Here is a 26,027-nt window from a genome sequence, read left to right on the forward strand (position 1 = left end):
ACTGGAAGTACCTACAGTAGGGCTGGGAATGAAAGGAAAGAGTAGATAGGGAGATTGTTTATAATAATGTGTGATTAGGAAACTGGTAGTAGGAGCTGGACAGAGTATTTTAAAGGTGCTTCAGATTACCTCTGTCATAACAAAATGCTTAGAGTTTATGATGATCGTGATTGTCATACCCATGAGTAATAGTTTTTGAAAGTTATGAAATTAAGAAGTTTATTTCTTTAGTGACACCGGTACCTCAGGGTTTGTTTAATATACAACTATCTCAGACCGCATTTTTACTTTACCATTTCAGGAGCTGTGGCAGTGGCATGGAAGAATCCTCTTTCAAGCTGGTTCACTGCTATGCTCCATTGCTTTGGTGGAGGAATTTTATCCTGTGTATTGCTTGCGGAGCCTCCGTTGAGGTTTCTTGCAAACAACACTAATATATTACTGGCATCTTCGATCTGGTAAGCTGCCATTATGGTGAACTATGAGACATTGTAAAATTTGTTCTGTAAATTATTAGTAAGTGACATTTTTTTCTTTAAAAAATATTTTATGTTCTTGAAAAGTTAATGCATGTACAAAGGAAGGAACCCAAATAAAGCCAATGGTTTTAAGTACAAAGTTTGTCTCTTTCTCACCCTTCTCTTTTATCCTCTCCCAGAGGCAAGTATTGTTACCATTGTCTTATGTATCTTTAGGGGAAGGTTTTTAGATATGAAAGGGCATCAAATATTTGGCCCCAAACAGTTTATCTAACTAACTCAAACACATAGATGTACAATAGGATAAAATCAAGAATGTGACCAACTACGCAAGAAGTTCCAAGTGATTATGATTCATATATAATCATTGTTCTTGTCTTACTCCTATTGAATTTTTCAGAGTCTTAAGAGATTTAACACTAACTTTGTTTTTAATTTAGTTCTGAAGAAAAAAATGTTAGCAGGATTTGCTTTGGATTCTTGCAAATCCAAATTCAGTTATCCTTAAGAAGATTGATTCATCAAGCTAAAAAGAAGTATAATACAAATCAGAGGGCTTTGCTATATCTGAAGCAAAAACGATACTTTTAACTAAAAGCCATATCAAATATATAATATTAGGAACACTTAAAAGTTCACTTTTATTTTGATAAATTTCAAATGAATATGTAATCAGTGATAAAAGGGAACATTATAAATAGTAGTGAGGTGCCTGGGTGACTCAGTCTTTAAGCATCTGCTTTTGACTCAGGTCATGATGTGACAGTTTGTGGGTTCAAGCCTTGCATCGGGCTCTGTGCTGACCGCTCAGAGCCTGGAGCCTACTTCAGATTGTGTCTCCCTCTCTCTCTGCCTCTCCCCTTCATGTGCGCTCTCTCTCTCTCTCTCTCTCAAAAATAAAGATTAAAAAAATTAAAAAATAAAACAGTAGTAGCAATGGGAAGAAGTAATAGTGGGAACTTGTGGCAGTGGAAACAAGTAGGAGTAGAATGATAAATGTGATAGCTAATATTTACTGATGTTCACTATATATCAGCTAAATTCTTTATATTCATATTTTATCATAAGGGTCCTATAAGGTAGCCATTATTTTTTGCATTTGACAAGTGAGAAAACTAGGGCATAGAGAAACTTTGCCAAAATTTACATATTTAGTAAGTGATCGAGCTAGGATCAGAACCAGGAAATTTGATTTTAGAGGCTTGACATTTAACAGCCACTGGTTCTCATAGATTTGGGTTTTTTGTTGTTGTTGTTTTTTTAAGTAAACTCTACCACCAACATGGGGCTCGAACTCATGATCCTGACATCGAGGAGTTGCATGCTTTACCAACTGAGCCAGCCAGGTGCCCCTATCTCAGAGATTTTGTTCAACCATCTCTTAAAGTATAGTCTTTCACTTCTATGTGTTTTTTTTTTTAATTGAAGTACAGTGAACATACCGTGTTATATTAATTTTAGGGGCACAATATAATGTTTCAACAATTCTATACATTACTCATTGCTCATTAAGATAAGTGTACTTTTAATCCCATTTGCCTATTTCACCCATCTCCCTACCCACCTGCTATTTGGCAATCAGCAGTTCTCTGTATTAAAGAGTGTTTTTGTTCTCCTTTTTTTTTTGAGAGAGAGAGAGAGAGTGCAAGTGAGTAAGGGACAGAGAGAGAGCCCCACAAGGGGTGGAGGGGGAGGGAGAGAGAGGGAAAGAAAGAAGTGGGGCTCACCCAAAGTAGGGCTTGTACTCACCTGAAGCGGGGCTCAAGCTCACCTGATGTGGGACTCAAACTCACAAATTGTGAGATCATGACCTGAACCGAAGTCAGATGCTTAACGGACTGAGCCACCCAGGTACCCTGTTTATCTCTCTTTTTTTTTTTTCCCCTTTGTTTTGTTTCTTAAATTCCACATATAAGTGAAACCATGATGTATTTGTCTTTCTTTGGCTGACTTCTTTATTTAGCTTTATACCATCTAGGTCCATGTTTAACATCACTAATTATCAGGGAAATGCAAATCAAAACTATAATGAGATATCACTTCGTGCTGTCAGAATGTCTAAAATGAAAAACACAAGAAACAAGTGCTGGCAAGGATGTGAAGAAAAAGGAACCCTCATGCACTTTTGGTAGGAATGCAAATTGGTGCAGCCACTGTGGAAAACAGTATGGAGGTTCTTCAAAAAATTAAAAATAGAATTACCGTATGATCTAGCAATTCCACTATCAGGTATATTTACCCAAAGAAAACAAAAAGATACATCCATTTTTATGTTTATTGCAGCATTATTTATAATAGCCAAGATGTGGAAGCAATTGAAGTGTCCATCCATAGATGGGTGGATAAAGAAGATATGCCATATATATATAGTGGAATATTAGCTGTAAAAAAGAATGAGATATTGTCATTTACAACAACATGGATGGACCTAGAGGATATTGCTATATGTTTTAAAAGGCTTTCTCAAGGACTTTTATTTCTATAACAATATTTTAAAAAGATATTGGCATAGCATTTATTATAATTTTTTAATGTGTGAAGATGTTAAAGCTATATAAAAAGTAGGATATCCAGAATCTGACTCTTACTGTCACTTCCACTTCTGCTCCTGTGTACTAACCACCATTCTTTCTTGCATGGACAAAATGATTATTTAAAAATAAGTTAGAACATATTACTCTTATGCTCAGTAGTTTCTTATCCAATTAAGAACAAAATCTGGGGGACCTGGGTGGCTCAGTTTGTTGAGCGTTCCACTTTTGATTTTGGCTCAGGTCATGATCCCAGGGTCATGGGATGGAGCCCTGTGTTAAGCACTACACTAAGCATGGAGTCTGCTTAAAATTCTCTCTCTTTCTCTCCCTTTCCCTCCCTTTCCCTCTCCCTCTGCCCCTTTTTCCTGCTTGCACACACTCCCTTTCTCTCTACCAAAGGAAAAAAAAGAACAACATCTACAACTACCACGGTCCATAAAACTCTATAATCTTCTCTTTCATTCTTTCTGATGTAATTTTTCCACAGTCCTCCTGTTCAGTCTGTTCTAGCCACATTGGTTATGCCATTTCTTGAACACAAGGTGTTTTTCTACCTCAGTGCCTTTGTGCTTGCAGTCTTCTCTTTGTAATGCTGTTTCCCTGGAAGGCTCATATTTTCTTTTTCAGAGAGGCTTCCCTGACTGAAATAACACCTCTGTCTTGACTATCACATCTTCCTCCCTCCCTCCCTTCCTTCCTTCCTTCCTTCCTAAATTATTTATTTATTTTGAGGGGGAGAGAGAATCCCAAGCACACTCTGCACTCACAGTGCAGAGCCCAATGTAAGGCTCGAATCCACGAACTATGAGGTTATGACCTGAGCAGAAGTCAGATGCTTAACTAACTAAGCCACATCATCCTTCTTTATTTTTCTCCTTAGACTAATTATTATCTGACATATTATCTGTTTATTTCTTTTTATGTTGGGCTGTCTCATTCCACTAAAATAATAGCTTCTCAGAGCAGAGACTTTGTTTTGTAAACTATATGATAATTACTTTTCTTGGTTCAGTAAATATATTGCTAAAGAAATGGACTGCTGTGTATTGTTATATTATAAGGCATTTCTGTAATTGAGTAGCAAGGAAGTACAGATCTTGATTTTTTGATCCCTTAAATGAAATAAACTTACTTGTCTGGGGTGCCTGGGTGGCTCAGTTGGTTGAGCGTCCAACTTCAGCTCAGGTCATGATCTCACAGTTTGTGAGTTCAAGCCCCACATCGGACTCTGTGTTGACAGCTCAGAGCCTGGAGCCTCCTTTTGAGTCTGTCTATATCTGTTTCTGCTCCTCCCCTGCTCATGCTGTCTCAAAAGTAAATAAACCTTGACATTTGTGGGGAGTCTGATTACAGTTGTAGGAGAGTATTGATCCCGGTGATGCCGGGCTCGCCACTCCTGGATTTACACGTTCTGATAGCTCTTGCAGGGAGTAACCACTAACCTGGCAACAGATTTTGAAGTCACGAGTCTTGAAATCCTTCTCTCTCCATGGGCCATCTGGCTTCGGTCTTTATGCTGTGAAGCCCCCCCCCCCCTTTAGATGCTTTTCCTTTAATATTCTGTCATTAAAAATATATCTATGTCCCATGGGCACCTGGGTGGCTCTCTTGGTTAAGTATCTGAGTTTGGCTCAGGTCATGATCTCACGGTTTGTGAGTTCAAGTCCCTCGTCCCAGCTCTGTGCTGACAGCTCGGAGCCTGGAGCCTGCTTCAGATTCTGTGTCTCCCTGTCTCTGCCCCTCCCCTGCTCTCTCTCCATCTCTCTCAAAAATAAGTAAAACATTAAAAAAATTTAAAAAATATAAAAATAAAAAAATATAAACCTTTAAAAAAATTACTTGCCTATAAATGTATGCTTTCTTGGATTAAATGAAAAGGTGTGTTAGAAATGGAAAGTAAGAAATGCATTTTTATATAGTGAATTAATAGAATAATATTTAATTATTTGTTAACCTCAAATCTTTTATTATCCCAATTTTATATACGAAGAAATTGAGGCTTAGAGAATTGGTGAATGGCAGGGTCTGACTTCAACACCACAAAAGACAAATATTTGGCCTAATGAATTATTATAAAGTATAACCTTGAAACCACTAGCCAAGTCAAGAAATAAGGCTTTGCTATCTGTCCATTCTAGAAGTCTCTTATGTGTGTCCCATATTCTAATCACAATGATTTTCCCACCTTATATAACCATTACAATAGAACACCATTGTCCTGACTTTTATGGTAATCACTTCCTTGTATATTTTTATAATTTTGTCATCCAAATCTTCATCCATAGACACTATAATTTAGTCTTGCCTATTAAAATATTTGAGGTCTCTTAAGTCACTTTTGTCTTATAGGTTCCCTCTCCATTCCTTTTTTTTTCCTTATAATTTATTTCTTGAAGAACCATGCCATTTGGCATGCAGAGTTTTCTAAAGTCTGGAATGTGCTGATTGCATACTGATGGTACAGATCATTATATTCCTGTATTCTCTGTGTTTCCTGAAAATTGGTAGATTGATCCAGAATACAAATCTGATTTAGGTTAGATCTCTTTGGCAAGATCATAAGAGACCCAAAATACTTGATTTGCTTTCACTTCTGTTGACATTAGACCTCTTACACTTAATGACTATTTTAAGTAATTGGGAAATGCAGAATGGTAATAGTCTAATTCTATCCTCTTGTGGATTAGATGGAATAGTATTATAAATAGATATTTCCCACTAATCTGTTATTTAGTTACTCAGTTGTAGTATTCATGATAAATCCTTGATTCTTTATCTGTCAGTTTTCATGATAATTGGTCCCCTGTCATCCTCCAAAGGTAACTAGTTTTTTTTTTTGCTTTTTGTTTTTTTGGGTAATTATGAACTCATGGATTTAAATGTATTTCATAGGTTTCAATAAATTGTAGTTGTCATTATTGAGGCTTAGATTATTTCATCTTTGGCTGGTGGGAGCTTCTTCACATTGGCTCATCAGACTGATTAGCTCCTTGCTACTTAATATTAGGTTGATTGATCTACTTTTCTTTTGGAATCACTTATTTCTCTAAGGAGCTCTAGTGTCTCTTAGTGAGAAATGGCATTTCAAGACCACAATTTGAGGTAGAAATAGTCATTGTTATTGGATTGATTACTGTTTCTAAGCTTTCTCAGTGGACAGAGCTAAGAAAAATAAGGATAAAATTACTCGAGTTCATATTGATATTTCTAATTTAAATTCAAGAGCCTTTATTAAACTTGTCTCTGTTACATATATATCTCCTTTCTTCCACACTAAGAATTTTGTTTCTTGAGGGCACAAGACATAATAGAATTAGAATACTCCAGTGTTACTCATTGATTCTACTCTGTATTATACACATAATACACAGTAACTTTGGCGTAATGGTACTAATACTACCAGTGATGTGATTACTGAAAATATATATATTTTTGCATATATACTTCTCTATTCCTATTTTTAAAATAAATGTACTATTCTATATTGTCATAGTTATAATTATTACATGCTATTACTCTTCCCTTCTTACTCTTCACTCAGTCTTAGTTTTACAGCTAATTGTATGTTTAATGCTTTTTACATTCCTTATGTCTGTGTCTCTCTAGTAATTTTGGTTGTTTGAAGTTGATTCTCTAGGAGATTCATCACTGAATTTCGTATGTTGGTGTCTGTCTCTTTTGTACTTGAAAGTAGGTATTACTGGATATAAAATAATTGGATCATACTATGTATCTTTGAGGATTTTAAAGTGTTACTCTATTTTCTTGTGTCATAAAGCATTGATGTGATAAAGTCTGATGATCATTTAATTTTCTTTCCCTTATAAGTCATATACTCTTTTTTTCTAGATGCCCAAAAGATTTTTTTTCCATTAAAGCCTAATAATTTAAATAAAATAAGTCTTGGTGTGGGTCATTCTGAGTCAGTGTTTTTAGGTGTGTGGTATGTTCTTTATAGTAAGTACACATTTTTTTTAATTGGCAAACTTGTACTCTTCTTCAGGAACTTCGATGATTGGTATATGACTCTTTGTCTTTCTAAATCAGTGGACTTTTTAAATCTTTTTTTAAATTTAAAATGTTTTTCCCTTTCCCTTTCTATTTCTTTGAAGGTAGTGTTATATTTATTTCTCTTTGTTTTCATTCTGGTTTGGTTTTCATTAATGAGGTGATTTCTTTTCCTTAAAAAAAATTTTTTTTAATGTTTATTTATTTTTGAGAGGGAGAGAGACAGAGTGTGAGCAGGGGAGGGGCAGAGAGAGAGACACACACAGAATCTGAAGCAGGCTCCAGGCTCTGAGCTGTTAGCACAGAGCCCAACACGGGGTTCAAACTCGCAAACTATGAGATCATGACCCTGAGCCAAAGTTGGACGCCTGACTGAACCACCCAGGCGCCCCTTCTTTTCCTTTAAAAAAATTTTTTTTCCTGAAGGATTATATCTTCAGTTCTCACTTTTTCTAAATCTGATGTTTTTCTTTTATGTGTTGTATCGGTTTTCTTCATGTCTTTAGCTTGTTTTGAAATAGTGGGTTACAGTTTTGATCTGTTTGGTGGACACATTTTCCTGAGTGCTTTCATTGTCTATAGGGACAATTGTCTATTCTGCTTTTCTTTCTTATAATAAACTTGTGTGTGATTTGACCTTGATACTTTTCCATTGGGCATTTTATGTTGAATTAGGTTTCTTAAACTTTTAGGATAAGGTGGAATTCAGGAAACATTTTCTGACTTCATAGATCTCCTGCTTCTGTTGTTTTTATAGTGTTCAAAAGATGAGGACCTGCTTTCTGAGATTTTCTGTCTTTTCCCCTTCCCCAGTTTGGTCTGAACCTTCTCTTTCTTCTTTTGCTCTGTATTGCTCAGTTTTGATTCCACACCAGTGTTTTCTTCACATGGGGCTTATTCTGGGGGAAAGCTTGGGTGGATCAGTTTTGCAAGTTCACGGGGACTAAATTGCTTCATCCCCTTCAGACCTTCTTACTATGGATCCTTTGTGTCACCTGGTATTGGAGAATGCCAGAATATCTCCCAGTTTCAGCTGTTGTTGTTTCCAGATGGGCCTGTTGTGCTTTTTAGTGAATACTCATGAACTATTTTAGAGTTGTTTTGTTCTTGGGTCCATTAGTTGCCACCTACTGCATTCTTCTTTCTGCCAAACAATATAGGTCTTGTGGGTGTTGGTGAATTGTCTTTGCCCGTTTGCATTTTGGGATTTGAAGGGATACCTTGTCACATAGTTTTATTTTAAGTGTTGAAGGTGGGATTTTGGTTTTGCCTTCTAGTTGCCCCGTTTTTATGTTGGGTTTTGAAGAGTTCTAAATCTGTGCAGACACTGGTGCCACCATCTTCCCCAAACCCTTGCTGTTAGTTTTAATGTCCCTTGTATGCAACCCCCCAACACCTGCCTGATCCCGTTTCCTTTCTTCCTTTCTCAGAGGTAACCATTAGCCTTAATTTTGTGCTTATCATTCCTTTACTTTTTTGTGTACTTTTAGCATATGTGTATATCCCTAAACTATAGTTTTTGAAAGTATTATATATAGAATTATACGTTTGTATTCTTTTTAATATATTTATTTTTGACAGAGAGAGAGAGACAGCATACAAACAGGTGAGGTGTAGAGAGAGAGGAGTACAGAGGATCCAAAGCAGGCTCTGTGCTGACAGCAGAGAGCTCCGCATGGGACTTGAACTCACGAACCGTGAGATCATGACCTGAGCTGAAGACAGGTGCTTAACCGACTGAGCCATCCAGGTGCCCCCATATGTGTGTATTTTTTAGTGACTTGCTGTTTTTTGTCAGCCTCTGTTCCTGAGATCCGATTTTATTGTATATGGTTGTAATTTATTAATTTTCACTGTATAGGATACTAGAATTAACTGTCATAGTTTACTCATCTATTCCTCTGTTGACAGAGACTTGTTTCCAGTCTTTTCCCCCCCATTACAGTGTTGTCAAGAACATTCTTGTATGTACTTACTGGCACATGAGCAAGGTTTTCTCTTGGTATTTGCTTAAGAGTAGATTTATTGAGTTACAGGGAAAGTGATTCTTAAACTCTGCTAGATAATGGCAAATCATTTCTCATGGTAGTTAATTATTTTACATTTCTGTTGTATTGCACCCAAGCTAAGAACTGGACTTTACCAATAGTTTACGTATATTTCTTTTCCCCTATCCCATTTCTCTGCACTTTTCCTACATATAACCTCTATATTTGTGTTTATCTTACTTTTCTAAAAAGTGTATCGTACATATGATTATCTACACAGTAAGTTTTTAGTTGTTTTTGGCCCTATTTTAAAATGGGGTATTGCACTGTATATAGTTCTCTGGGACTTGTTTTTTTGTTTTCACTCAACATTATGTTACTAAGATTTACATGTGTTTACTCATGTGGTCGTTCATTCCTTCTCATGCTGTATAATTTATTATATGAATATTTATATTTTATTCTGCTAATGAGCATTGTTATTGGCTGTAAAACAATAACAGCTGCTGATGTAGTATTCACTATGTCCTAGACACTTTTCTTATTGCTTTGTATATATTACTCCTTTAAACCTTACAAGAACCTTGTGAGATAGGTACAATTTTATTCTCATTTTTCAGATGATGTAACTGAGGCAAGATGGGTTAAGTCACTTGCCCGAGGTGTCACAGATATCTAGTAGTTGGGGCCAGGATTCAAATCTAGGCTGTCTTTAGTTGGCTCTTATTGTTTTGGATTCTGGAAATACAGGCAATATCTCTGTCTTTTCAGACTCTTAAATATAAAAAATGATACTTGTTTAAAGACAGTATTTTTTACTGTTTTCTTTTTTAAGGTTTTAATAGTGAGAAAAAATGTTATAATCTTTGCTTTATTTGATTTTAATTTGAGAGATGAAATGATGTTTGGAATGTACTTCAAACTCTAGCAAGCTAAACTACGGGATTCTGTGAATGCCCTTATTGGAAAGGCCATCTTTATTTAGCACAATAGCTCACAGTGCTCACATGTGGATATTAGCACCATCTACTGGCAACGGGAAACAGTAACTTGTTATGTCATAGTACAGTATTGTTTGGAAGAGATGTATATACCTTTATAGGATTTTTCTTTTTGAAAACTGTTTCTGGGGATATTAATATTTTGTAATTTTTCTGTGTATTGGGTTTTGTGCCCAGTTTGATTTCCTTCAACTTCCAAGTATCAACTATTAAATATCATAACTGAGACTGCATTATTTTGAGGAAAAATATAAGAGGTATGGCTTTATAGGTCTGTAATTCTTTGTCTTTTTCAAAGCATACACAAAATACATAAACTTATTAATTTGTTGGAATAATAAGAGCAAGAGCAAAGCTGTCATATTGGACTAATATGAACTTTATTTAGTTTGTCATTCTGTTTTGGCTTAGTTAAGTAAAACTGTCTTTTGTAGTCAGAGGAGTGGAATTAGTAGTAGAATGAAAACAGAATTCTCTTACTAACTGTGGGAAGCTTCTCTCTGCTAAGCTCTTGGTATTAACCTAAATTCTACTTTTCATCTTTCAATTGTTTATGGCTTGGCATCTTATTATATCCCATCTAACTTCTATTATTTTAAACTTCTATTGTTTACTATTTTTCTCTCTCTTTTAACTTATGTGACTTAAAAATGTTTGAGAAATCAGTTGCCTTCTCTATTTCTTGTCTGATATGTTCCATTTATTCCTCTTTTCCAATATGTTTTCTTTAGATACTTTACAAGTAAAGTATAGAGGAAGAATGGCTGTTTAGGGAGCCATTGGTCTGATACGTTTACTTGTGAATCTACTGAGAACAGCAATCAGTTGTTTTTTTACCCTGTGGCTATTTAACACTGTAAATGAGAACTGTTTTTTGTTTAAGATGTTAGATTATTGTAGGTATATTTTAGAAATATCTGAATAAATAGGATAAAGACTTGTTTATTTGAAAACAGCAGTAATTACAGATTGTAGACCATATGCCATAATGTCACATAGTTGGATATAAAAGTCCAAGGTTGCTAGTAGTTGAGGTTTTTAACTCATCGTAAAGATAGTCTTGGTGTAGGGAATGAAAATGGGGTCATTTGTATTCTCTTTTAGCTTTTGTTGTTTCTTTGAGTTGTTTACTTGGGAACATTCATTCCTGCTAAAGTGAAATCTAATTTCCCTTTCTTAATATGATCTGCGGTGGATACCAAAGTATTTTTATTATATTTTAAAATGTTTTTAAAAATTACTTAAGTGTAATTTTTCCCTCCAATACGTAACTGACTTCCTTATTTTATATTTAAAAAAGTTTTTTTCAACGTTTATTTATTTTTGAGAGACAGAGACAAAGCATGAGGGGGGGAGGGGCAGAGAGAGAGAGGGAGACACAGAATCTGAAGCAGGCTCCAGGCTCTGAGCTGTTAGCACAGAGCCCGATGCGGGGCTTGAACCCACAAACTGTGAGATCATGACCCGGGCCGAAGTCAGACACTTAAGTGACTGAGCTAACGAGGCACCCTCCCCCCTTATTCTATATTTAATGAGAGAAGTGTATAGAGGCTCTCAAAATACATGAACATGTAAAATTTTTAAATTGAGTTGTTTCAAAATGATTTTTATTACCCTCAGATAATTTATTCCTTTCTCTCAAATTCTTTAATTATCAACTAATTCTTTGACTTGATATATTTTGTATTTTGTCTCCAGATTAACTGCTAATAAATGGTTTAATTTAGAGCTGTTTTTCATCGTGCTGAGTTTTAGGTGAGGGGGTAACAAAATGAATGATTACTGCCATCTAAGGACTATTGTAACTTATTATGTTATAGAGAAAAATGTATAAAGAGATACGTTGAGGCATAAGAACTGATTTGTTTTAGTTGTACAGAGCCAGCAGAATTTAGTCTGAATTGAGAATATTAAAATGAAAACTCCCAAAGTCAATGTACATGGTAGTATTTGACTGGGACCTTGGAGAATAGGAAGGAATTGGTAAGTGGAGATGAAGAGAGGGTGCTTCAGCCTGAACAAACCATTGCATCCTGCATTGGATCTCTGAAGTAGTATTTATAAAATTTCACATTCCATGAATACTTTTGGGAATTCTGACTTTATGAATCATGAATGGTGGTAAGGCTAACAACTTCTTTTGAAAGAGATATAATACTTCATTCACGTGGTGTCTTCTGTATCACTCTGCTAGAAAGAAGATTACGTTCTGCTTTAAGCACACAATTGTCTGCCAGAGAGTATTGTAGGAATGGGAGGAAAAAACTAGTGTGTTTCCCAATTGACACTATTGGTACACTGTTTGAATGGATGCTTAGAATAAATGAGGCTTCAAAAAGTAATTTACCTGAGGAGTTATTCTTAAACTAGTATCATAAATTTAATTGAAGAACAGTTTCATATACCTTCACCCATATGAAAAAATATTTTTCCTCAACACAAAGCTGTCTCCTTGAGAGCTATGACTTTTCTTTGCATAGGTCTTTGTTTATGTAGAACACAAAAGGACACAGGTGAAGATGTTAATAGGGTTGAAATGCAGGGCTCTTCTGTAATTCCTTTTCCCAGAAAATGACACTCTAGCTAGAAAAGTCCCTATCCTAAAAGCGATTGTACATTTCCTTCATTTTGTTAGTGGATTTAGCACTTACATTCTAGAAGAGTATAGGCACAAATGAGGCACTCCGTAAATACTTTTTGCATATATACAGTATTCAGAAGTCTAAATAAGATGAAATTCCCCTTTGATCATATATTTTGGGCAGATTATTACATATGCCTCCTATGATTAGAAGAATTGACTCTACTCAATCTGTGGTCTTCTTAGGTCAAATTCCTTGTTTATGTGGATAATTCAGTTTGTTGCATTTGCCACATTGTTATTGCATATATTCTGGGTTGTTCTTCTGATTTAATTGTTTAAAATCCAAGCTTACTCAACTAAATTGAGTATATATTTAAATATTTGTTAAATAATTTGTACTTACATTTATGTATCAAAACATTTATATATTAACATTTATTTAAAATTTATAAAATGTGTCTTAAAATATTTTTATAATAAATATTTATATTTTATTTATATATTAAATCATTTAAATTTTCATTTCAGGTATATTACATTTTTTTGCCCATGTGACCTAGTTTCCCAGGGCTATTCTTTCCTACCTGTTCAACTCTTGGCTGCGGGAATGAAGGAAGTGACCAGAACTTGGAAAATAGTAGGTGGAGTCACACATGCAAATAACTATTACAAAAATGGCTGGATAGTCATGATAGCTGTTGGATGGGCCCGAGGTAATATTAACAATATGTGGTTTTAAATAATCTGTTATTGATATACTACTGCTACTGAACAATTCTGTATTTACATTAATGAGGACAACATACTTTAGTAACTGTAGTTTTGGAAGTAGGAAGTCTTTTTTTCTGTTGGCTAGTAAAGTAAATTCATGACTGGCATTTTCACTACTACTAGTCATCAGCCATTATTTTGAGCCTATCTTACTATATAAAATTTTTACTATTGGTTTGATTAGTAGTCCAGAACCAGAGGGATTCATAGTTAATTAAGGTATAGTATAGTGCCAGTATAAATAAATTTACTTCAGAGATTATGTAAAGAAATTATATAAGAAATTTCTTTTTTGTGTTTTTTTCCATCCTGAATAACTAAAAATAGTAAATATGCTTGGTTATGGGTTCCTCTTCACTTTACATCACTTACCTTCATTGTTGAGTTCTTTTGTATGTAGAAATTGAATAAATTTCTCTAATCTCTTGTTATATTATACTGCACCTAAAACTGATATCAAGGAAAGAAATAATAAAGCAGAAAATTTTATTTTTCAGGCAAAGAACATCTTTGTGCTTGAGGCCCCATTTTTTAACCTTAATTATGGTGCAGTAGACAGTTGCCACGCTGATGAACAGGAAGAATTGCAATTGTCTCAGTACCATAAATGTACAAGGAAACTTTTTCTCCCTCCTCAAAATTATATTTTGAGGATCTTCTTGGGACTTTATATCAGGAGATAGAATTACAGCTTTGTTTCAAATGTTTTCTCCATAAAATTTGACTAAATATTCTTGTTTTATTTTATTTTTAGGTGCAGGTGGTAGCATTATCACGAATTTTGAGCAGTTGGTAAAAGGAGGTTGGAAACCAGAAGCTAATGAATGGCTGAAGATGTCCTAGTGAGTTGGTATAAACTAGACCAAGACCAGCTTTTTATCTTTAGATCTTACCAGATTTCTTAATGTGGAGGCAATGGAGCTGAAAAAAATTAACAGTCATAATAATGGAAGACAGTCAGGAAACTTGTTCTTTCAAGAAGTCTGCTCTCTCAGATGTAGTTTTTAAAATAAATATTGATTCTTTTCTCTGGGGATTCCTCCCCTTAGAAAATAAAACTAAACAAAAACTTTTGGATTGTTACAGGGTTGTGGGAATGGTGTGTATTTATAAAGAGAGAACTACATAGGAACCCACTTCTGTGGATGGAAATGAATCCGTTGCAGGCTCTTGTCATTTTCATTAATGACTACAATATCACTCAGATTTCAAATTACACGTTCTGGTAGTAAAATGTCAAGCTTATGGGAACAAATCAATCCATTATCAATCCAAATCAATCCCCTGTTACTTTAAAAATGAGAGTTGAGCTTAATTACACATAAGGAAAGATTAGAGGAAATAAACTATAATTGTTATAAATGGAGCAAACAAGGCTTTGATTGATAAGTTATAAGTAAGGCATTAGTGATATTCAAGGGAAAATTTTCTCCTTTTGAGTATATGTCTCAAAATGTCTTCCATAAAACATTTCTTGGTGTTTTATAACCAAAATCAAATTGTTTCTCCTTTGTTCAGAACTTTGGAATGACTCCCCAGATGGCCTGTAAAACCCTCCAAGATCTGCCTTTCCCTCATACCGTATTTGCTTTGACTTCATTTCTTACTATTCTCTCCTTCTCCTTTGCTTATATCCTTGAATAGGCCAGGTAACCTGCACATATTCTTCAACAAATCTATGAGTAGACAATAAATATTAGATAAATGAATGAATGATCAGTTGGTCAAGTGAGATTGATCATTAGTTCATTATGCTATTTTGTGTATGTGTGTGTATATATCTATTATCTATTACCAAATACTTTTGCATAGTAGAGAAAGCCTATATGATGTTAGAGAATACATATATTGTCATAAACAGAACATTGGTAGAATTATGAACGTTAAAGGTGCTGGTGAGGGCTCAAGGAAATGAGCATGATATTGGAAAGTGGAGGAGATGTGATACAGTTATATAGTGGCAGAAAAATTACTTGAATTGTGTGCTACAGTTGTGTGGAAAGTGTAATTTGTAAGCAGTGAACTTGTCTATTTGGCTGAGGAGATTTTGAAGCTGTGTTAAAGGTCTGACTGGTTTCTTCTTGATGCTTATAGTAAAGTGAGAGATGAAAGAGTTGAACTGCTGAACAAAGAAACCAAGACTAATAATTTGGAAAATTCTCAGCCTATCCAGATTGCAAAAGATGATAAAATTAAGAGATTGACTTTTAGGACAGTCTGTGGTGGAGAGAAAGTAAAGGGTCTGTCTGGAAAACTTTTGCTAGTGTTAAAGAAATTAGGTGTGTGACTCATGGATCCATTCAGCCAACACAACACAAGCCAGGAATAGACATGAGATTATCCAGGAAAGGTATGTGGAGGACCATCTTAACTAATGGCATGGATCCCTGTGTCATATGCTGGAGACCCACAAGGTTTTTGAAAACATTGTATCAGTAGAAACACTGCCAGCTTGCACTGAGAAGGACAGAGATAAGATGAAATAAAAGAAGGCTGTCAGCTCCGAAAATTCTATAGGCAGGAAACAGGCTTGATAAAACTGTTCAGCTGCAAACATGTGTTACCCTTCAAGGAAAAGGAAGAATGGATTTCAGTTGGGAGCCATGGGCCTATTTTAGTATATGTGCTGCAGAAGCAAGCACTGAGAGCCGTGAGCCGAGAGCCCTGAGGTCAGACCCGTAGGCTGGAGTCCAGGTGCAAAATCCAGAGCCATAGGTGCAAAATCCAGAGCCATAAGTGCAGAAGTTCGAGTTGCGGACTCAGATGGTGGAGCCTGATGTCACAGAGGATTATTCCCAGGCTTTGAAACCTTGAAATCTAATTGAATTGGCTCTGCTGGGTTTTGAAATTGCATAGGACCAGTGACTTCTTTCTTCCTTTCCTTTCATTTTCTCCCTTTTGGAGTTGGAATGTCTCTAATTATTACCCTATACCTATCCCACTATTGTATTTTGGATGCAGAGAAGCTCATTTTCTAGTTTCATAGGAAACTAATACAAGAATACTTTTTAAATGCATCTTGATCTTCCAAACCAGTCTCATTGACATTTTCCTAAATCTCAGCCCTTCTCCAATCCCCTGCCCCATTTTATTGTCTACAGAATCATTGCTTTTCAAATTCAGTGCTTCTGAATTTATGCTCTAAGGGAATGCAATCCAAAATGGAATGTGAGTGTGCTCAGAGGATACCCATGATAAGGCACTGTGGTACAGAATCTAAACTATTAGAAACAAAGATTAGTAAAATGACACTAAGATAAAAGTAATTCCTTTTACCTCATCCTTTAAAAATGTCCATTTGATAAATAAATAAATAGTTTGGTGTACATTTTTAATACATTATATGTATATTTAATTTATAAATTAATTGATAAACATGTATTAGGGAGTGTCATAAAACCCCCTCTTTTTAACCAGTAGGGATGTGCAGTTAATAAGTTTTAGAGGCCAGGTGGCCTGGTGGTTTCAGTCAGTTAAGTGTCCAACTTTGGCTCAGGTCATGATCTTGTGGTCCATGAGTTCGAGCCCCATGTTGGGCTCTGTGCTGACAGCTGGGAGCCTGGAGCCTGCTTCAGATTCTGTGTCTTCCTCTCTCTCTGCCCCTCCCTCACTTGCTCGCTCGCTCTCTCTCAAAAATAAATAAATATTAAAACAAAATTTAAAAAAAAGTTTGAGAGACCATTGTTCCAGAACATTAATGCTGCCCAGTCAATTGTTAAGCAAGGTCTAAAGCCCTGTTGCCCAAACCTAACCCTGTTTTGAACTCAGTCCTTAGCTTGTAATAAATACATAGGTAATTTTTCATAAAATGGCTTATAGTGACTTTTAAATTTGCCATATTTTGCAGTATGGCATTCTAAGAGTTTATCATTTATATTTCTCTAGTTGTAAACATAAGCTAAATAATGATCTGTTACTGAGATATACTTTAAATGTGTGGCAAATATATAATATGAAAGTAATGCTTTGTGCTGGAGTTACCCAAGTAATTGTGCTGGATGTGGCTTATACTGTTGTATGAGAGCTGGTTGTGTGTGTCTATCTCTTCTCCATTCTGCACAACAGCCTGAAATTGACTGCGATGGGAGTATCTACACCATGGAAATGGGAAGATACTATGTAAATCAGGGCTTGCTTTTTTCCTTCTCCCACCTGACTGAAGGAGCTTTTTAGCACTATAAGGACTAATCTGCTTTTTTCTAAGTCATACTGTGGAACATGGGACTTTCATATCTTCGTAAAAAAGTAGTATATGGTCAAATGTGTTTCAGAAGTACTGTAAATAGAAATGAACTCTTTTTATCAGAGTCACAATATGTGTGAACATTCTGAGATCTCTGATACTTTATCAGAGTGAAATTATACTTTATATAATGTAGCACTTGTAAAACTTGAGAAGTATATTCATAGAACTCTTTTTCATCTATTACTAACTCATGGGTATATTAAATTAATATTTTTCAGAGTACTCTTTGAGAAATCTAGAGATGGATCATGTATGTTTATTACTTACTGACTTAAAATGCATTTTATTTTCAGCCCTGCCAAGGTAACCCTACTGGGGTCAGTTATCTTCACATTCCAGCACACCAAACATCTGGCAGTATCAAGGCATAATCTTATGTTCCTTTATACCATGTTTCTTGTGGCCACAAAGGTAAGAATTCAAAGTAGCTATAAATCCATATTACAAATGCTTTATAACCAGAATTCTGCATATTAGGCAAGTAACAGGAACATTTACTTTTTACTGTTGTTACAGTCTAAAAAGGTAAATTTTGGGTTGTTTATTCAGCTCATCCATGACTTTTTGAAACATAGCTCCTGGATGATTCCACATTTGATTTATGCTGAGGCTATCATGAAAGATTTGCAGATAGTCTAATAAATGTTGGAGGCCAGAATAGTGGAAATAGCTATAGCTGATCAGAGTGCAGACAGCAATGTCTCATTTGTAAAATGGGATACTTAGATGTTCTCTGAGGTTCCTTAAAGCTTTAACATTTCAAAATTTTATAGTGGGGCATATTTGTGTGTAGTCTCTTGTATTATTATTGCCTTGTTGGAAGCTTTATTCTGTCTTGAAGATTGGAGGTAGTGTGGTATAAGATCACAGGTTTTGGAGACAGGCAATCTTAAGTTCAAATCCTAGCTTTGCTATCTAATTCCTGAATAGGCAAGTCACTTAATGTCTCTGAATCCTGATTTCTTCATCTTCATTATACGATTGTTGAGAGAATTGGAGATGGTGCATGTCTTTCTATTACTGGGACGTATCTTATGAATTTTATTGGCAGCTGTATCATGAGTCTAATTCTGATTATTGTTACTCTTACCATTATTAAATATTGTTCCCTATTCAAAAGTAGACAGTTGGTTTAAAAATACAAGTATTATTTAAATGTAGAGGAATTTTATAGCTAACTCTCAGCCTAGGTATTTTTGGGTAAAAACTTACCTATTGGATTCTTAAAAGGAAGACAGTATATATTAAATAAATTTATATCTTAGAAAGAACCAAGTCACTATAGGGATAGTTTATTTTTGTTTCGGTAGTCCTACTATGGAGGTGATCTGTGGCTGTAATTCAAGTACTTCAAATATCTGAGGCAAAAATCTCTTCATATGTGTCCTCTTCCAGTCCTCAACATTTTGAGCTGTATGTATTTTTTTGTAACAGCTTATTGAGATATATGTTACATACTGTAAAATTCATCCATTTAAGTGTACATTTCAGTGTTTTTTTTATATATTCACAGAATTGTGCAGCTGTCACCACAATCAGTATTAAAACATTTTCATCACTCCAAAAAAGAAACATCATGCACATTACCAGTTACTTCACATTTTCCCTCAGTCCCTCCAAATGTAGGCAACCACTGATCTACTCTCTGTCTCTATAAATTTGCCTATTTGACATTTCATGTGATTGCTATCATACAGTGTGTCCTTGTGACTTGTTTCTTTCACTTACCATGTTTTTGAGGTTCATCCATGTTGTAGTATGCATTAGTATGTTATTCCTTTTTATTGCCAAATAATAGTCCATTGTATGGATATACCACATTCTGTTTATCCATTGGTTGATGAATATTTGGGTTTTATTTTTTTGGTTAATAGGAATAATGAGCTGTGAGCATTCATGTAGTTTTTTGTGTGGATATGTGTTTCATTTCTTTTGGGTGTAATATAGAAATGGACTAGATAATATAGTAATGCTGTGTTTAACAACTTTGAGGAGCTAACAGACAGTTTTCCATGGTGGCTTCATCATTTTACATTCCCACCAGCAAAGTATGAAAATTCTAATTTCACATACCATCATCAATGCTTGTCTTTTTTATTAGAGCCATTCTAGTGGTTGTGATGACTGATAACTAATGGTATTGAACATCTTTTCATGTGTTTGTTTGTATATCTTTGGAAAAATGTCTATTCAGATCATTTGCCCATTTTTTAATGTGTCATTTGTCTTTTCAATGTTGAGTTGTAAGAATTCCTCATATATTTTGGACCCTAGACCCTTACTAGATTTCTGATTTATAGATATTTTCTCCCATTCTGTGGGTTGTCCTTTCACTTTCTTGTTTTTGGAAGTGCAAATTTCTAAAATTCGATGAAGTCAAATTTACGTATTTTCTCTTTTGTTGTATATGTCTTGATGTCATATCTAAGACACTGTTGCCAAATCCAAGGTCAAAAAGATTATCTCTATGTTTTCTTCTACAAGTTATATAGTTTTCGCTCTAATTTAGCTCTGTGATGTATTTTGAAATAATTCTTGGGTATGGTATGAGAAAGGATTCAATTAAACTTCATTCTTTTACATTCCGTGGCTATGTAGCTTTACATTCTTGAAGATTCTGTGGGTATCTATTCATCCTAGTATTATGTATTGAAAAGACTGTTCTTTCCCTCATTGAATTGTCTTGGTACCCTTGCTGAAAATCAATTGTAAATGTGAGGGTATTTTTCTGGATTCTCACTTTTGTTCCCTTCATCTATTTACTTATCCTTCTGCTAGTACCACATTATCTTAATTATTTTAGCATTGTAGTTAGTTTTGATATTGAGAAGTGTGAATCCTCTGAGTTTGTTCTTTCTAAGGATTGTTTTGACCATACTAGGTCATTTGCATTTCCATATAAATTTTAGGTTTAACTTCATAATTTCTGCAAAGAAGGCCGGATCATATTTTCATAGAGATTGCCTTGAATCTGCAAATAAGTTTGGGAGTATTGTTGTCTTAACACTTTTAAGGCTTTCAAACAATCAACACAGATGTCTTTACATTTATTAGGTCTTTTAAAATATTTTTTTCATGATGCTTTCAGTGTATGAGTCATACATATCCTTTTGTTAAATTTATTCATAAGTGTTTTATTCTATTTGATGCTATAGTAAGTGGAATTGTACATTGCAAACATGTAGAAATAAAATTGATTTTTGATCTTTCATTCTATAACCTTGCTAATAAACTTGTTTGTTAGCTCCAGTAGGTTTTATGGGGTTTTTTTTTGGTGTGGATTCCTTAGGGTTTTGTATATTCAAGATCATGTCATCTGCAAACAGAGGATAGTTTTACTTCTTTTTTTTTTTTTTTTTCCAGTCTGCATGTCTTCTATCTAATTTTCTTGTGCAGTTGCCCTGGATAGAACCTCTAGTACAATGTTTAATTGAAATAGAATGAACATCCTTTTCTTTTTCCTGATTTTAAGAAGAAGCCAGTTAGTCTTTCACTATCTTAAGTCTTTCTCTATCATATTAAGTATGATATTAACTATGGATCTTTTATTGGTGCCTGCTATTAGATTGAGGAAGTTAGTTCCCTTCTATTCCTAGTTTGTTGAGTGTTTTTATCATGAAGGAGTATGGGGAGCTGTATAATTTCTGAAATTTTCTAACTTTAATCTTTAGAGAAAATGAACTTGTATTGTGGATTTATTAGAATAAGTACTACTGGTGTCTGTTGAATTTTTTAAATTACAAACATCAGTTTTTGTTGAAGTCCTAATTTGTGGAGTAAAAGGAATTTTTCTTACAATTATTGCTGGATATATAGTTCTTTATTATAATATTTAAACACCGTATTGCAGTATGATAATAACGTACAGTATTAAACTTGTCTCATAATATTTCCCAGCATTTTCCTATTATCCACCAACTTACTATTTTTAAAAATTTGTTTATGTTTATTTATTTTTGAGAGAAAGGCAGAGCAGGAGCAGGAGAGGGGCAGAGAAAGAGGGAGACACAGAATCCGAAGGAGGCTCCGGGCTCTAAGCTATCAGCATAGAGCCTGATGCAGGGTTTGAACTCATGGACCGTGACATCACGACGTGAGCCAAAGCCAGATGCTTAATCCACTGAGCCACCCGGGTGCCCTTGTTTATCCACCTACTTGTAAATAGAATGTGCATTTTTAACGCATACTTTTGCCTAAGTTCCGTTTAGATTTATACTGATTTTTTAAAAATGTTTATTTATTTTTGAGAGAGAGAAAGAGAGCGCACTACTGAGCTGGGGAGGGGCAGAGAGAGAGAGGGACAGAGGATCCGAGGTGGGCTCCCTGCTGATAGAAGTGAGCCTAATGCGGGGCTGAAACTCATGAACTGTGAGATTAGGACCTGCTGAGCCACCTAGACATCCCTTACACTGATTTTTGAATGGCTTGTCATTTGTTTCTGAGTAGCTACTATAGTTTTTCTTTTCTTAGATATAAAAAAATGAATTGACAGAATATTCAGGGAAAATTTGGCAGTAATTATTTTTTCTTTACTTCACTCTTTTCCTGTAGTATTTGTATAGTCAGGAGATTTGCATTGGCTGTTTTGGATAATCAGTGCTTTGGCCTGTACAAAGATACTAATAAATATGATTTCTCTTTTCAAAGAGAATAGCTCCCCAAAAGTAAAATAAGCACACAGAAAACTATGATGTAAGTATAAAAATAGTGATCTGTTTCTCTCTGTAAGAGAAACAGAAAGTAAATGCCCCCAGCATTGTTCATCCTGTGGTATCTCTGATGGTAATGCAATCCACCAAAAGCCACTCTGTGCTAAGTCACAGTAGTCTCCCTCTTGACATGTGCAGGCTAGCCCTAAGCCAAGGACTTGTGGTACCATATAGATATCTGGAGTCTCCTCCTGGACCCCCAGAACATGCCCAGTTTCCTCCTCTTTGATACCTTACCCTGGTCAAGTCTATTTAGATTCACCAATACCAGTCTCTGCTACCTCAGTTTCAGTTCTAGCTCCCTGCTTGAGAAGTTGTCCTGAGACAGAAGTGAGGGTAAATGTGTGAGTCACTTTATCAGTTTGTCTCTTCTCATGATCAGTCTTACACTGTCTGTTGGCCAGTGCCCGAAAGTGTTTGCCTCATGTATTTTGTCAGGTTTATGGCTTTTATGCCTGGAAGGCTAGTCTAGAATCAGTTCTTATGTCATAGTCAAGGAGAAAGTTCCTCTCTTCTTTTTTGATCAGTCTTGTCAGAGGTTTTTGTATGTTATCCTTTTCTGAGGACCAACTTTTTGGTTTTGTTGTTCTTCACAACACACTGTTTTACATTGCTGTGTCTCATATCTCATGTTTTCATGTATATTATTGTCATCCAATTTACATTCCTCTTAACTTACACTACAGTTTCTTACTTGACAAGGGTGTTTTAAAATTTCAAATGTTAAAAAAATCTTTAAAAATTTTTTCTTTAACAGCATTTTAGACAGTGTGTGTGGTATTCTATGGTGTTTGTTGAGACTTCATTTCTCTACCAGTATTGATGAGATTTTATAATTATTTGTATGTATGAAAAGTAAATACATTCTTTATTTTGGAGGTGTAAGGAGTCTACATATATCTACACATATGATGTTTCTTAAATTTTTTTTTTAATGTTTATTTATTTTTGAGACAGAGAGAGACAGAGCATGAATGGGGGAGGGTCAGAGAGAGAGGGAGACACAGAATCTGAAGCAGGCTCCAGGCTCTGAGCGGTCAGCACAGAGCCCGACGCGGGCTCGAACTCACGGACTGTGAGATCATGACCTGAGCCGAAGTCAGACGCTTAACTGGCTGAGCCACCCAGGTGCCCTATGATGTTTCAAATATAGTATATAGTTACTAATTTTTCCATGTCTGGTCTATTAATTTTTTTCCTTTTTGAGAGCATTATGTTAAATTTCTTCCCTCTTTCTCTTGTCTCTTTCCCCCGCTCTTTTAAAAAAATGTTTATGTATTTTTGAGAGAGAAAGCATGAGAGTGCACGTGAACAGTGGAGGGACAGAGAGAGAGAATCCAAAGCAGGCTCCAGACTGTCAGCACAGAGCCTGATGCGGGGCTTGATCTCACAGAGTGTGAGATCATGACATGAGCAGAAATCACAAGTCAGTTGGTTGCTTAATCTACTGAGCCACCCAGGCACCCCATCTTTCCCTCCCTCTTATCTTTGTTTTCTTTCTTCCTGTTTCCAGAACGCAAGCAAGCTGAACATTCAGTGATGCTCAGTTCTTGTATGATCCCAGTTTCATTCAAGGACTCTGTTCTCCTTTTCCAGCTCTCACAAGTCCTTTGTGATTGTTAAAATCCAAGTCTCCGAGGAAAGAAATATGTGCCAACCAGGACTGTTAGTATAGGGCAAAGCACATGGACTTTGGAGTAAGAATTTGAAATCTAGGCTTCACAGTTTTAAGCACATCATTTATCTTTCTTTAACTAGAGTTACACATATCTTAAGGGATATATGGCTTTTGTTTGGCACTAGCGTACAAAGTCACATTATAAATGTGAAGCATTATGTACCAGTAGTTGATTTCACTGTTAATGATTATAAACATTTTAAAGTTAAACAGGAATATATTATGGAATAGAATTCAAAATACACTTTTTTTAAAAGATAAAATAAAATATGACATTTTATATTTGGCATGTCTTCATTTGAGGTTCTGCTAAGTTCACTTTCTTCCATCAGAGATGATTTGAGAAAAGTTTGAGAAGCATGGATTATCTTTTGGCTCCTCAGGATAAGGAGTTATCATGAAATAGTGTTATTGTGAAATGAAGCACAGGGAGACTTGAGTGGTTAAGAGGGATTAAAACTGAAAGGAGTTTGTTGGATTTTGAAATGGAGAGGTATTTGGTGACCTTGGTAAAAGCAGTTTCAGTGGACTGGAAGAGAAGAGAAAAATGATTGTAATAGACTGAGGTGAATAAGAGAAACTGAAGACAAAGCATATAAACTATTTTAAAGGGATTTAGAGGGAGTATAAATAGAAACAGCCCAGGAGAGCAGTTTGGCAGTATCTGACAAAGTTGAAGAATCATATATCTTGTGACTTGTTAATTCCATTTCTAGGTATAACCTCTATCAGTCTCCCAATATGTGGTACAGAGACCAACTTCATCAGTATCTCTTTTATTTTATTTATTTATTTAAAAAAAAATTTTTTTTTCAACGTTTATTTATTTTTGGGACAGAGAGAGACAGAGCATGAACAGGGGAGGGGCAGAGAGAGAGGGAGACACAGAATCGGAAACAGGCTCCAGGCTCTGAGCCATCAGCCCAGAGCCTGACGCGGGGCTCGAACTCACGGACCGCGAGATCGTGACCTGGCTGAAGTCGGACGCTTAACCGACTGCGCCACCCAGGCGCCCCCATCAGTATCTCTTTTAAAAAATGTTTTAGTGAAGTAGCATTTTTTTTTTTTTTTTAAGATCCCTCCAATACCCAGGCCACCAACTTACTCTTTCATGTAAATACTCTGATTTCTCATCTTTATTATATGTGGTCTTTTATTCAGGGCCTCAGATCTGAAAAAATTGGGCTAAAGGATCTTAGCCTGACAGTTAATCTGACAGTACATTTTCCAGAAATACAAAGAAAAACTTCAAAGTGCTGTGAAGTTTGCAAAACACTTAAGAACAAGCTCTTTAAAAATTTTTAAAAAGTTTTTCATATAATAAAATATACTCATTCTAACATTATGTTTTGATGAGTTTTGACAAACTTATGTACCTGCATAATTATCACAATCAAGATATGGAACATTTCCATTACTTCAAAAAGGTCCTTGTGCACTACTCCAGTAAATCCCAACTACTGATTATAGCTACAGGGTACCACTTACCTACTTTCAATCACTATAGATTAAATTTTTTTCAAGTTTCATATAAATGGAATGATATAGTATGTATATTTTGTGCCTAGCTTCTTTTGTTCAGCATAATGTTTTTGAGATTTACCTATGCTGTTGCATATTCCTTTTTATTGCTAAGTAACATTATACACCCCAGTTGGTTTATCCAGTTATCTGTTGATGGATTTTGGATTGTTTCTAGTTTTTGATTATTTGAGTAAGGTTTTTATGAATAAAGTTGCTATGAAACATGTACTTCATATGAACATGTATTTTCATTTTTCTTGGGTAAATAACTGGGAGTGGAAATGCTGGGTTATATGGAAAGCATATGTTTAACTTTAAAAAAAAAAAAAAAACTGGCACACTGTTTTCCAAAATGTTTGTACCCATCATCATTACTACCCGGCAGTGTATGAGAGTTCCACTTGTCCTACATCCTTGCTAGTATATGTTATTGTCAGTCTTTAGCCATTTTATATGCATGTGGTGCTATCTCATTGTAGGGTTTTTTGTTTTTTGTTTGTTTGGT

The 26,027-nt window shown here is 35.2% G+C and overlaps 1 protein-coding gene across 3 annotated transcripts in view; it reads left to right on the top strand.

The window, feature by feature from the left end:
* TMEM38B (transmembrane protein 38B) overlaps nt 1–26,027 on the top strand; it is a 52,793-nt gene that overhangs the window by 12,564 nt on the left and 14,202 nt on the right. For all 3 annotated transcript variants that reach the window (XM_045467801.1, XM_045467802.1, XM_045467803.1), the window contains 4 exons: nt 302–458; nt 13,123–13,307; nt 14,120–14,207; nt 17,905–18,022. In XM_045467801.1, coding sequence (XP_045323757.1) covers nt 302–458; nt 13,123–13,307; nt 14,120–14,207; nt 17,905–18,022 — 548 coding nt within the window. The remainder of the gene's footprint in view (nt 1–301; nt 459–13,122; nt 13,308–14,119; nt 14,208–17,904; nt 18,023–26,027) is intronic.

Source organism: Leopardus geoffroyi, chromosome D4 (genome assembly GCF_018350155.1).
Source record: "Leopardus geoffroyi isolate Oge1 chromosome D4, O.geoffroyi_Oge1_pat1.0, whole genome shotgun sequence".
Taxonomy (NCBI): Eukaryota; Metazoa; Chordata; class Mammalia; order Carnivora; family Felidae; genus Leopardus; species Leopardus geoffroyi.